This window comes from Trachemys scripta, chromosome 3 (genome assembly GCF_013100865.1).
Source record: "Trachemys scripta elegans isolate TJP31775 chromosome 3, CAS_Tse_1.0, whole genome shotgun sequence".
NCBI classification, from domain to species: Eukaryota; Metazoa; Chordata; order Testudines; family Emydidae; genus Trachemys; species Trachemys scripta.
In genome coordinates, this window is record NC_048300.1 from 78,558,194 (window position 1) to 78,570,349 (window position 12,156).

General features: G+C 46.6%; 1 protein-coding gene across 3 annotated transcripts in view; it reads left to right on the forward strand.

Annotated features, from left to right (window-relative positions):
• The first annotated feature begins 693 nt into the window (after positions 1-693).
• TRIM67 (tripartite motif containing 67) overlaps positions 694-12,156 on the forward strand; it is a 49,697-nt gene continuing 38,234 nt past the window's right edge. For all 3 annotated transcript variants that reach the window (XM_034765152.1, XM_034765151.1, XM_034765153.1), the window contains exons 1-2: positions 694-1,613; positions 8,936-9,031. In XM_034765152.1, coding sequence (XP_034621043.1) covers positions 747-1,613; positions 8,936-9,031 — 963 coding nt within the window. In that variant the 5' untranslated portion in view covers positions 694-746. The remainder of the gene's footprint in view (positions 1,614-8,935; positions 9,032-12,156) is intronic.

A 12,156-nucleotide genomic window follows, 5' to 3' on the forward strand; every position in this document is an offset into this window, starting at 1 on the left:
CATTATTCTCTCTAACAATGCCTGAACGTTTGGTGGTTCGCATTTGGGTTGGAGCATGATAAGAAATGTATCGAAGGAAACATATTATTCGTTTTGTTATTCGCTTTCAAGCTTCCTCCTTTTCTCAGTCTCGTCCGTTTGGGGGCGGGGAAGCTATTCGGGATAGAAGGCGCTCCCCCTCCCGCCCTCAATGTTTAATCCTCTCTATTAATAATGGATTTTTTAAACCTATAAAGCCATCCCAGCACAGCCCCTTTGAAAGAATCTCGGTCTCCAGTCTCGGCCAGCCAGCGAGCCGCCCCTTATTTGCTGCACAGACCGCTCCCGCCCTTTGTCCCTCCTCTCCCTCCCCCGCCCCCGTGTACTACTCGATGCAGTGGGAACCCAGCCAGCTCCGCTCCGCGCGCTGCACACACACCAAGGGCGAGCAAATTGCCTTGCAATAAACAATAGCCTCCTGTCGCTGCACCGCCAGCGCCTCCTGCCGAGGTCAGCCCCTCGGGAGCTGTCCAGCCCCGCCGGGAGCGCGCCGCTCCGCAGCGGCAGCCAGAGGGGCGGCTCTGTGTGCAGCCTGGCTTGCGGAGCTCCGCCGCCTCCGCCCAGCCAGGCGCTGTCCCTCCCCCGGGGTGCTGAGCCGGAGCGCCGGGGGCCACCCTGGGGCATGGGAAGGGAAGGCGGCAGCGAGCCCCGTCCTCGCCCCGTGCCCCGCCTCGGCGGGCCTGTCTGCTGACCCGGCCGACCCGGCCATGGAAGAGGAGCTGAAGTGCCCGGTGTGCGGCTCGCTGTTCCGGGAGCCCATCATCCTGCCCTGCTCCCACAACGTCTGCCTGCCCTGCGCCCGCACCATCGCCGTGCAGACGCCCGAGCGCGAGCAGCACCTGCCCGCCTTGCTGCAGCCCCGGGCCCCAGCGGCGGCGGCAACCGCGGGGGCGGCGGGGCCCGGGCCGGCGGCGGGCTCGGAGGCTGAGTGCGCCGCGGGAGGCGGCGGCGGGGAGCACGCGGACAAGCTGAGCCTGCACAGCGAGAGCGACAGCGGCTACGGCTCCTACACCCCCAGCCTCAAGTCCCCCAACGGGGTGCGGGTGCTGCCGCTGGGGCCGGCCCCGGCCGGCTCCTCCTCGGCGGCTCTTCCCCGCGGGGCGGGCCCCAGCTCGTCCCTCACCTGCCCGCAATGCCACCGCAGCGCCTCCCTGGACCCGCGCGGCCTCCGCGGCTTCCCGCGCAACCGGCTGCTGGAGGCCATAGTGCAGCGCTACCAGCAAGGCCGGGCCGCCGCCAAGTGCCAGCTCTGCGACCGCAGCCCGCCCGAGGCGGCCACCGTGGCGTGCGAGCAGTGCGAGGTGCTGTACTGCGCCGCCTGCCAGCTCAAGTGCCACCCGACCCGGGGGCCCTTCGCCAAGCACCGCCTGCTGCCCCCGCCCAGCCTCCCGGGCGGGCCCGGCAAGGCGGCGGGGGGCGCCCGCAAGTTGCCCACCTGCGCCGATCACGAGCTGGAGAACTACAGCATGTACTGCGTGAGCTGCGGCACCCCCGTCTGCTACCAGTGCCTGGAGGAGGGCAAGCACGGCCAGCACGAGGTGAAAGCCCTAGGGGCTATGTGGAAACAGCACAAGGTAAGCCCAGGGGCGTAGGGGTGCACCCCTGACCCAAGCAGCACGGCCCTGCCTTCATGGCCAGGGGGAAGGTCTCTGATCATTAGCTCCACTCACCTCTTCTCCAGTGCCCTCCAGCCAGGGCCGGCTCTGACTTTTTTGCTGCCCCAGGCAAAAAAGCCTCCTGCCGCCCCCCCGGCGGGGAGTGTGGCAGGAGAGGGCCCCGAGCCCGGCAGCCGCCTGCTCTCCCCAGCAGGGGAGGGCCGGGGGAGGGCAGCCCCACTCCAGGTGCCGCCCCAAGCACATGCTTGGTAGGCTGGTGCCTGGAGCGGGCCCTGCCTCCAGCTTGGGACCTCCAAGCACTTTCCACAGACTGGGGCTCTGTTTTGGCTTTTGCAACCCTCCTCTGTGCCAAGATCATCCTGAGGTGGGAGGAGACAAAGGTGGCTCTCAGCTACCTTTACTCCTCCCCCATTCCTGGAGCAGGCAGGGGGTTGAACTGGCCCTTTGCTCAAATTAGAGCAGCCCCAGGACTGCTGCAATTTATGCTGTCTAGAAGAGTCCCCTACACAACCTTGGTCCTGGAAAGCCCCCAGCACACCCCTGAGACATTCCCAGAATGTCTCCTCCCAACTCCAGCCAGCCCCAACACACCTTCTGTGCAAGGGATGTGGGGGGGCTGATATAAAGCTGGCTACACCAGATATACCCCACCCAAGATTCCCCTGTATTGGAGCAATCCTGTTACCCCTTCAGGGCAGCCGTACAGTCACTTCATGCCACCAGAGTAACACAATGTATCTTTAATGGGGCCAAGGATCTAGCCCCACAATGAGGAAGAAGTATTCTATGTCAGTGACAGTTCTTGTTGAGGGGGGTGAGGTAAGAGGGCGATTCCGGGTGACGCGCCCTAGTGTCTTGATGTTTATCTGAACATTGAGGCTACTTCATTTCCATAATTCTCTGATAGCCTTCAGCTCTCCTTTCCCTTCACGCAACTCTTCAATAGGCCCCTGGTCCTTCCTCCCTTCTTGTTGACCCTCCATTAGACCCTGGGCAGCATGTTCACTTCTCATGACCTTCCAATAACTCAAATGCTCCCTCTCTGTGATCTTGTATTAGGCTGTAACTTCTCGACTTCCAAATCTCAAACCAAATCCGGTTTCTTCCCAATCCAAATGAAATTAGAGAGGCAGACAGTTGTTGGGCCTTCCATAGCATCTTTATCTGTCACTTTGCTATAAACGTGTCAGTGACGGAAGGTTGCTTGGGACCCACTGGAGGGCTGCAGAGAGGGAAGGTGTGTAGAGGTTTATTTGCAAGTCATGCTCGGGCCTTTTAGAGGGCTGTGTGGTGGCTGCGATCCACAGTAATGATGGTAGTTAAGGATGGAGAAGGTGAGGGTCTTATCCACATTAATCCAAAAACTAGTGATGGTAGTGTTTGGTTAAGGAAGGCTTAGCCAGTTCAGAGATTGCTACAGTCTGGTTCACTCATCCCTAGTATTGGTACTCATTATAATTTGAACCATTCAGGGAACTTGTCTGGAGGCTTTGGGAGATAGTACTTTCACATAAGAGGGGGTTTGCTGATATTTGTGTGCAAGATGGAGCTGCTGGTCATGCAATCTTCTTATATAAAAAGCTGGCGTTGTTTCATATACTTTTTGGATAGAGACCAAGAGATGATTATTTTAAAATTGATTTGAAGCTTGTCAGTCTTGCCAGGAAGCCTGGACACTGACTCGATTAAGAATTAATGATTAATATTTTACATGTATAGAGTGCTTGTCATCCTCAGCACATTACAATTATCCATACAGCAGCACTGAGGAGGGTCCCTCCCTCATGAAGGGAGAGCACCCAATTGCCACATTCCTTCAGGTGGGGCAGCTTGCTTCCTTCTGTTGGCTACTGCAGAGGAAAGGCTTGCCTCCTCCCTATTCCCTTTGGTATAATTAGCACCTTTGGGGGGTAATGAGAGGGTCTGTGATCATTTTTGGCTACTGCATAGGGGTAAAAAATGGATCACTTCTTGTGCCCTGATCCCTGGCTCCCCACACAGTAATGCTGACGTAGAACACACAGGGCTTCAATTTGTAAAGACTCATGAAAAGATCCCACATGGCATCAGCTGTACAGAACTCTGTTTATTGATCAGAAGAATGCATGAGTGAATCAGCCCTGATAGTACTTCAATTTGTGTTTCAACAGAGTTAAGGTATTTCCAGCTAAGGACTTACTTAGACCATTAAACCATCTCCTGAATAACTTGATTTTTTTGTGTTCAGGAGTTAAATTCACTTGACTCATAAGCTTCAGGTCATGAATTCACAGCTTTTGCCATTTATGCTAATTGCAGAATCTGATTTTGGGTGGAAAGTCTTCATTAGGGAGTCTACTGAACCCCTGATGAACAATGATTGATTTCAATATGCAGAAGTGGTTAGTGTTTTGTAGATTGTGAAGCCAGTTTGTGTTCAACTAGAGTCTACTTGTGTTACAACTGATTAACGCCTTTTGAAATGGTGTGATAAACTGTGGTGCTGATCAAGATACATTGTAAATCATTTTTCATTCTTACAAACTTTGTCAGAGGAATGAACTAAATTCTGTTTTGTGTTTTCACTGCATTTTTCCTCCTGAGAGTGTGTTCTCACAGAATGTGATTTTCCCTTGTTATATATAGTTTGAATGTTATGATAAAGGTTCTAAAGGGAACAGTAAAATAACCTAAAATTAACTAATTTTTGTGACAGTAGTAATCTTTTCATGTCTTGTAAGTTTTAATTATCCTAGAACAATATACTTGGCAGGAAATAAAAATATTGAAACTGCCAATAGGAGCCAGTCTAACCCCTCGTTTCATGTTTATTTTCAGATAGTTGGATTTTGGAATTGAATATTTGTAGTTGGACCTAAGTAAGTTTTCAGATGCAGTAATTTACACTTACTGCCTCCTGGGTCCTGTAACTTTGGCCAACCATAAATTAAAGTGTTGTATTTAGAATTATATGGCAAATTTAATTGTTTGTACATGTTATTGCTAGATAGTCTAGCTCATCCGCCATGAGCATTTTGTAGTCATATTAGTTTAATAAAGATACTTTCCCCTAAAATGTACATAGGAATCTGCCATAAGTAAATTATTTTGGAGAAGTTAGAAATTATGTAATATGCGAACACAGAGCCAGCTCCTGAGTTGGTATAAATCAGTGGAGGCTCATTGATTTATATCAGCTGAGGTTCTGGTGGGAAGGCTTTAAAGGGATTGATCAAAATTGTGTTCTCCTATTGTTGGAGGGAAGGATATTGTACTTTGTGTATGTACAGCACCTAGTATGATGGAGCTATGATCACATTTGGGATCTCTAGGCTCTACTGTAATACAAAAATATTAATAATATTACTGACGATAGATTTAAATTTGTGGGCCCTTTGACTCACAGGTATGAAGAAGCACGGTGAACAAGTCTCAGTTCTGCAACTTCTGTTGAGTCCTGCCATGTAGATCAAAAATATAACTATTGTGCATGTGTGATCTTGTAGTAGAGCCGACATCAGGAACTTTAATTGGACAGGTGTTTGTTTAGGACATTGATGCATAGGGAGATGAGCAAGTAGTTGAGGGAAAATATTGGAGTAAGGATGCATCTTTAGAAGGTAGACCAGAATTGCCCCAAACCCCTATCCTCAGGAGCGCCGCCAGCTTTTCTGCCATCCTAGGCGACGGAAGGTCCTGCTCCAAAATGCCGCCCCCCCCCCCAGGGGCAGCGGAAGGTCCCGCCGCCGAAATATCTCTGCGGTCACCACCCCCCAAATTGTAGCACCCTAGGCAACTGCCTAGGTCGCCTAATGGGTTGCGCCAGCCCTGCCTACCATCCATTCCCAGAAACTTGGAAGCTCTTTAAGAATTCAGAGCCTGGATCATATGATGTAATCAGTAGTTAATCTGCTATGATGATAGATGGAGAAAAAGAAAGGTAAATGAGCAATGAACTCTTCTTTTGAAAAAGAATGATAGAATTATCTGTCTCATTTTCTAAAATCAGGGAAGACATCAGTCTTCTATGCCTAGCTAGATTTGATTACTTGTCCTCCTTGTTATCTGTCTGTTATTGTATTTGATAAGAATATAACCTTTTTACCCATCTACAGAATCCTTATTTCATTGCTGGACCCAGATATTAAAATTAAGTTCAATGTGGATAGAACAACATTTGTCAGGAATTATTAATTGTCATGGTTAATGGAGCTTGTAACTTGCAGTTCAGCTTCAAGCAAATCCTTCCACCATTTGAAAGAGAGCTCTGAGTGTACAGGGTGCATTTTATAGTGGCTTATGGAGGTTTTAGGCATCTGAATCCATTTTGTTTTAATGGAAAGTACATGGCTAAATCCATTTGCTTTAAAAACCACCCTATAAATGTTTTAATAAACAAGGCTATTATCTCTAAATGGGTTTAGTGATCAGAAAACTGGCTTTCATATTCTACTTGCAGTAGCACATCTACAATTATTTAATGAGTGAAAAAGTTTGGTCAAGTTATTTGATCAATTTCTTTATCAAGTTTATGTACAGGGTCTTCTTCATGGTGGCTATATATGAGGAGCTGAGACTGAATGTGCTCAGTTACATTAATATCCATGTAGTTGATGATTGCTCTGGATTGACTCAGAATTTAATGGCTGCCATGATAACTAGGGGACAATCCCCAGTTTTTGGCCCCATCCATATTGTGGGATGCACTGTGCTCTGATGTTGGGGATGGGATTAGATGTTGGAGTGGTGGCAATTATATTTTTGTCATGGACTAACTATAGTCGCCTTTGTTTTGTCGCTGAGGCACACCTGTCCTGTTGGGACCAGTCCACTAGCCACTGATTGGCAGAGCACATCACACTCCAGCCCCGCTCTCTCTTTACTTTGTTACACCATTCCATCACATTCCCACCTGGTGCTGGCAAAAATATGTCCTGTTGGTGAGGTACAGGCATGTGACCAAAAGGAATGTAGAACTGGGGGAATCTTCACCAGCCCCTTTGTGATGCTTTGGTGGCACACAGGGACCTTATCAAGGGATAAGGATTTGGCCCAATGAGCCTGGTAAATTTTTGGACCAGACATTGTTACTTCAAATTTTGTGAAATGCCAAGAATTTGAGTAGGAAAAAACACATACATAAGTAGTGACAGCAATAATATAATTATTATAGCTCTTCCTATTAGATTAGTTACAAGTTAATTGTAGTAGAGGATATTCTATTTTCAAATTTGGTACCAGTACAGTACATGTAATTGGGCTTAATATGGAACATTTCCATGAACAGAAGGGTAAACATTAGGGTTGATTCTTCCTTAAGCCTTCAATGATATGTCCCATTATAGGCCAATTTGTGCCTACCCCTAATGTGGCTCCCTAAGGTAAGACCCTCCTGTGGTTGTGTTAGAGCTTCCTACCTCATCGGTCAAAGCATAGGAAATAGAGCAGAAGGAGCAGCGCACCCAATGTCTTCCCTCTCCCAGTTGACCATGTGCATAGGGAGGGAGGGGCGGAGGACGGGTAGAGCAGGGGAGGGATTGGGTAGAGCGGAGCTGGCACAAGGGGGAAGTGAGCTGTGCCCTTGTCAGGGTAGCTGTAAATCACTTCCCCTCAGGAGCAAGCAGAGAATAAATGGTAACTTTGACTCATATCTACAAAGGTACGTAGGTGCCTAAACAACAAAGTTAGGTATCTAAGTCCCAGTTCTGGCTCCACTGCGAGTCACAAAACTCCTGCCAAACTCTGTAGGTCCCTGAATTCACTCGGCACCTAAGAGTTCGGAGTAATCTACCATTTTACTGTAGATAAATATTTAAACAGTTACTGAGGTAGAAAGAGAGAGCGAGAGAATACCTAAATACCTTTGTGGATCTGGGCCTAAGTGCTAACATTGTAGTAAGAGACCAATGGCAAGATCTTAAGCTAGTGTAAATTGGCATAGCTCCATTTGCTTCAATGCAGCTACGTCAATTAACAGCAGCAGAGGATCTGGCTCATAGTATATTTTCCACAAGCTGTTTTAATGAAGCACTGCTGGTCGATATAGTATTGAAAGAGTTCCTGAGGTTACATCAGCCATAACATAACACAAAACATAGTGCTGTTAACAATTAGACAGTTTTGCTATTCTGCATCTGTAGTATGTTGGTTAAATATACTCCAGAGTCTGATCATGCAATCTTATCTATGAAGGGGCAAAGGTCATTGAAGCTCTATGCAGGGGCAAGGGTCTGCTTCCAGGGATGCAATTACAGGACCAGGGCCTTCATGTGTACTTTTCAGAGAAATAATGTAATGCACTTTTGTGTGTGTTACATCAATATAGTTGTGTAAGATACTGCATGTGTCTAAGGTTGTTATCAAGTAAACAAGATGGGTGAGATAATATCCTTTATTGGACCAATTTCTGCTGGTGAAAGAGACAAGCTTTCGACCTTACAGAGAGCTCTTCCTCAGCTCTGGGAAAGGTGTTCAGAGTATCACAGCTAAATACAAGGTTATAAATGCCATGTTTTATGCTTTGAGGAATAATATGTAGTCATGTAAAGAGAATTGTAGTACGTACTCACAAAGGGGTGGAGTTAACGTTGCTTAGTTTTGTAGCTAGAATTCTAGTTCAAATATCATGTAAAATTCACCCGTTTAAATTATTCATAAACAAAACATTATCTTAAAGTTGTCATACAATAGTGAAAGTACATATTTTTTTTCACCCTCTCGTAACTCAAAATGAGTAAAAGAATTTTTCCAGAAATATTCACCTCTGGGTTAAGTTGAAGAATGAATGCTTTCAGCCCCAAAAGAAATTTTTACACAGTGTTAAAAGACTATACAAACAGGGCTTTGTAATGAAAGTTCTAATACATTTTAACTGTAGCTGACACTACAAAGTTTGTAAAAATTTCAGGTTTAGAGTTAAGAAATTGCTAGTTTAGATATCATTTGGGAATTTTTCAGCATGACAGACACTATGTAAATGTAAGATACTATCATTTCAATGCATATGTGAACAGTTTCAGGCTTTTGTAAGTGTTGTGACTTAGCTAGTCATTACATTTAATTAGAAAATGGAGACAATAACTGACTACCCACACAGAGATTCACCCTTACTAAATCTATTACAATTGAAATCCTAACTTATTCTTTTCTAGCACAAATCCTCTGTGCAAGTAAGAATGCATGTGACGCCAAGTAAGCCTTTTAACATTTAATTGTAAGAAGTAAGGATTAGTATTTGCATTTTTTTGTAATTCATTTGCATTTTATCTCTAATTTTTCATTTTAAATTCTGTTTCTTACAGACACAGTTGTCTCAGGCTTTAAATGGTGTTTCAGATAAAGCAAAGGAAGCTAAAGAATTTTTGGTTCAGCTGAAAAATATATTGCAGCAGATACAGGTAATTGTATACTATTTGTTGTTTTGATAATAAAATAATCATTAGAGCTGAGTGCATAATTTATTTGATGACTTTAGTCTCTTGCTGTTCACAGATTGCCTGGAATAACATACTCTTTTCTTTAATGTATTTGTTAGGCAAAATTATTTATCAGCTAATGTCTACAAATATTTGTTGGCCTGTAGATTGTATGCCACTTGTTGCAAGAATTGGAAATTTGAAATTTGTTTAATTTCTGATTGGACTCATTGGTTGTATGGTGTGCTTCTGTTCACATACTGGATGAGTGTAATTCTTAGAGTCAGGTTTTTGGTAAAAATACTAATTTTTACAAATTGCAAACTTACTACCTGTGAATAGTCTAACATTTGCTTAAATTATGCTGTTTCTGAGAATATTCTTGTATTTTAATTGTTAGGATATTTGTGGAAAGTCAAAATACAAAAAGGGCACAAGAACTGCCAAATGAATGTGGGGAGGGAGGGGGTTTGAGTGGAAATTATTGTTGTGTATGTTTCTGTTCAGCTCTGATCATTGGATTTCGACTCATTACATTGAGCAAAAGACTAATCTAAAGCACACATTTATATTTGCACTAAAAGAGCACAAAACCAGTGTGAAACTCAATTGTTTTTTTCAAGTGAATATAGGCTCATGAAAGTTGCTGGATATTGGGAATTTTCACCTCTCTGTCTACCCCAGGTGTCGGCAATGTTCGGCATGAGGCTCGCCAGAGTATGCACCCTGGCGGGCCGGGCCAGTTTTATTTACCTGCTGACGTGGCAGGTCTGGCCGATCGCGGCCCCCACTGGCCGCGGTTCGCCATCCCGGGCCAATGGGGGCGGCGAGAAGCGGTGCGGGCGAGCGATGTGCTGGCCGTGGCTTCTCGCCGCCCCCATTGGCCCCAGATGGCCAACCCCTGGTCTACCCATAGAACAGGTCTGGGACATGCAGCAGCAGTGCCTGCTTCCCTGTACTGACCTACCAGGGCACTAGGGGAGGATTATTATTGTTCTAACTAGTGATTTTTTCTAGTATGGCTTCTATGATCTACCCACTGTGTGCTGTCTGCTTTACTTCTGGCCCTTTGGTCATCAGTGAGCAATCCCCAGTTCCTGCTTTACGCAGAAAGGGAAGGCAGGAGTTTGAGAAATAAATATTTGATCTAAAATTAAATTATTTTAAAAACCCAGATTGAGTTTATACCACAAATGCTGCCAACATATGCAAAGTGCCACAGAATGCTGTATCCCCCACCATTCCTCTGTTGCTCTGCTAGAAGTGCCAATATGGGAGATTAACTTATTTTTTTAAAGTGATATGGATAACTGACTGGTAAGAACTGGCCTAAACCACCAACTCATGTCCCTTAGGCCACCAAACAGCTGTCAGATGGTAATGAACTTCAGCCACTTACTATACACATTGAACAGCTTTGAAGCAGTGAGCTGCAGGTGAAGGACTCCATAGTCCATCGCTGATCCACTGGGTCACCTAGCTCCCCTCGGTAGCTACTTTTACCCTTTTGAAACCTAAAGATGAACATTTACAGATATTAAAACTGTGCTGTAAAAAATCCTTTAATGCATATGAACAGAAACCCTGGCAAATTGTTATGCATAATGGTACTGTTGTAATTAGAGTCGAATGACAAGGAATTGTCTGGTATTCGTGACTATGACCCCCTGAATCTCCACCCCATGTTACAAAAATCCTAGAGGTGAACCCAAAGTAGAAACCTGCAGCTAATCCCCACCCTCTGAGTTTTGAGGAAATTTGAATCTGGAGTTGGACTGAACTCCACATCATGGGCCCATCTCTATAATGGGTCTAAACCAGACAAAATCTGAACAAATCAGAACATTGGGAATGTTTGGATTCAGATCCATGGCCTGAGCTGAGAAGCATGATTCTGGTTGTCTCCAATAAATACCTCAGTACTGGCAGCCTCCCACTTTTACCCCTCAGCAGAACTGTCTTACACGCAAACATTTGCTCAATGGAGTAAAAGATATGTAGTTTTTATCATTGTATTTAAACACCATACAAGCCAGACAGCAAGTCAAACCCTTTACTCCCTTGCTTAGCAAGAGAGAGCTGTGCTCTTACTCTTGGGTTCACAGCCTCCTTTTTTTACTCTGCTCTTATTTTTTTCCCTGACTGTGGATTTCTGCTTTTCTTCTCTCCTTTTTCTCTTCTTAGGTTACTTTCAAGTCCCTTACACTGTTCTTCTTGCACTCTTCAAAACCTGCCTGATTGCCCTCACTACCTCTTTCCTGACTCTCTAAGGGGTTTTGTTGCTGTCACTATACAATTCTCACTCTTCTCCCATCTGCTGCAAGAAGTACTGGGGGGCGGGGGGTTGTAGTCCCCATGACAGGAGCACCCACAAGAGCACTCATTCTGACTCAAATTCTGTGCAGAAACCAACATTTCCCTATCATCTTGTGAAAGACAAAGTGAAGGTACGGTGGGTGTAACCCAAGTAGAGGAGGGACAGATACAAGCAGAAAGGGGCTGGAGCTAACCCGTGGTCTAGTTGTAGCTCATCTAAGTTCAGCCCAAGCTTGGTCCCTTGCTCCCCATGCTAGCAGAGAACCATGGGTGATTCTCACAGGACTAGTCTGCACTGAAGCATACACCACTGCAGCTTCATTGTTCTGGGACATAGCTCTCTTGGGCATGTCAGCTCAAGCTACACTGAGCCTGCAGTATAGACCTAGCCAAAGAGGCAGTGCATTCAGCTCCCAGGGAAAGAATGTTCTTTCTCTCCTTAATCAGAGAGGGGGCTGCATGAATCATGGCTTAGGGCAGGGGCGGACAAACTTTTTTGCCTGAGGGCCACATCGGGTTTTGGAAATTGTATGGAGGGCCAGTTAGGGAAGGGGGTTGTGGCCCGCCCCCTCCCATCCACCTCCCCAGGACTCCTGCCCCATCCAACCCCCCCATTCCCTGATGGCCCCCCGGGACCCCTGCCCCATCCACCCCCCTCCGCTCCCTGTCCCCTGACCACCCCCGGATCCCCTGCTCCAGACTGCCCTCCACCGCCCCATCCAACCCCTCCTCTCATTCCTGACGGCCCCCCCCCCCCCCCCCCCCCCCCCCCCCCCCCCCCCCCCCCCCCC